Here is an 897-nt window from a genome sequence, read left to right on the forward strand (position 1 = left end):
CCGCCGGCGCAGCCGGCGGCGCAGCCGCCGGCACCTTTGACGGCGCCGCCGCCGCGGCGGAGGGCGATGAGGTGGCTCGGCTGGTGAAGGCGGTTCAGCGCAAGCTGACGCAGATCGCGGCGCTGCTGGAGGCGGAGCGGGCTGGCAAGGCGCTGGACGCGCAGCAGGCGGCCAAGGTGGCGCAGCGGGGGGCGCTGGGGGAGGCGCTGGCGGCGCTGGCGGCGGGCGCGCCGGTGGAAGAGGTGCGGCGCGCCATTGCGCACTCGGGCGAGGTGGCCAGCAAACTGGCGGCGGCGGCGGAGCCCGTGGCGCCGGCGGCGGGCGAGGCGGCGGCGCTGGCGGCGGCAGAGAAGGGCGGAAAGGCTGCGGGCGGGAGCGGGAGCGGGAAGGGGGCGGTTGGTGTGAATGGCCCCGGCGGCAAGAAGAGCGAGAAGGAGGCCGCCGCTGCTGGCCCCGTCACTGACACGGCCGCCGTTGCAGCTGCAGTAGCGGCAGTAGCGGCAGCGGCCGCCTCGTCGCCGGCGATGCCGGGCACGCCTGTGGCTGCTACAGCCAGCGCCGCGATCGGCGGCGGCGGCGGCAGTAGCACCTCCAGGAAGGGCCAGCGCAAGGGCGACCTCTCTATGTTCCTAGCCGGTGAGCTGGAAAAACCGCCGCCGCCGCCAGCAGCAGCGGCGCTTGCAGCGGCAGCGGCAACGCCGCCGGCGCCCAAAGGCCCCGCATGGGGCGGCGCCAAGCCGCAGCCGCCGCCGGCGACTGGCGGCAGCCTGCGCGACCTGCTCTCCGCGGCGACCTCCACCACGGTGCCGGCGGCGGCGCCGCCGGCGGCAGCTGACACGCTGGGCGCGGCGGCGTCACTGCTGCCATCTCGCACGCCGTCAGGGCCGCTGCCGCTGC

The 897-nt window shown here is 77.4% G+C and overlaps 1 protein-coding gene across 1 annotated transcript in view; it reads left to right on the forward strand.

Annotated features, from left to right (window-relative positions):
• The window catches only part of CHLRE_02g089274v5 (uncharacterized protein), a 10023-nt gene that overhangs the window by 5784 nt on the left and 3342 nt on the right, over window positions 1-897 (forward strand). Inside the window, exon 11 of the mRNA XM_043059386.1 lies at window positions 13-851. Within this exon, the coding sequence (XP_042927020.1) occupies window positions 13-851 (839 nt within the window). The remainder of the gene's footprint in view (window positions 1-12; window positions 852-897) is intronic.

This window comes from Chlamydomonas reinhardtii, chromosome 2 (genome assembly GCF_000002595.2).
Source record: "Chlamydomonas reinhardtii strain CC-503 cw92 mt+ chromosome 2, whole genome shotgun sequence".
NCBI lineage: Eukaryota > Viridiplantae > Chlorophyta > Chlorophyceae > Chlamydomonadales > Chlamydomonadaceae > Chlamydomonas > Chlamydomonas reinhardtii.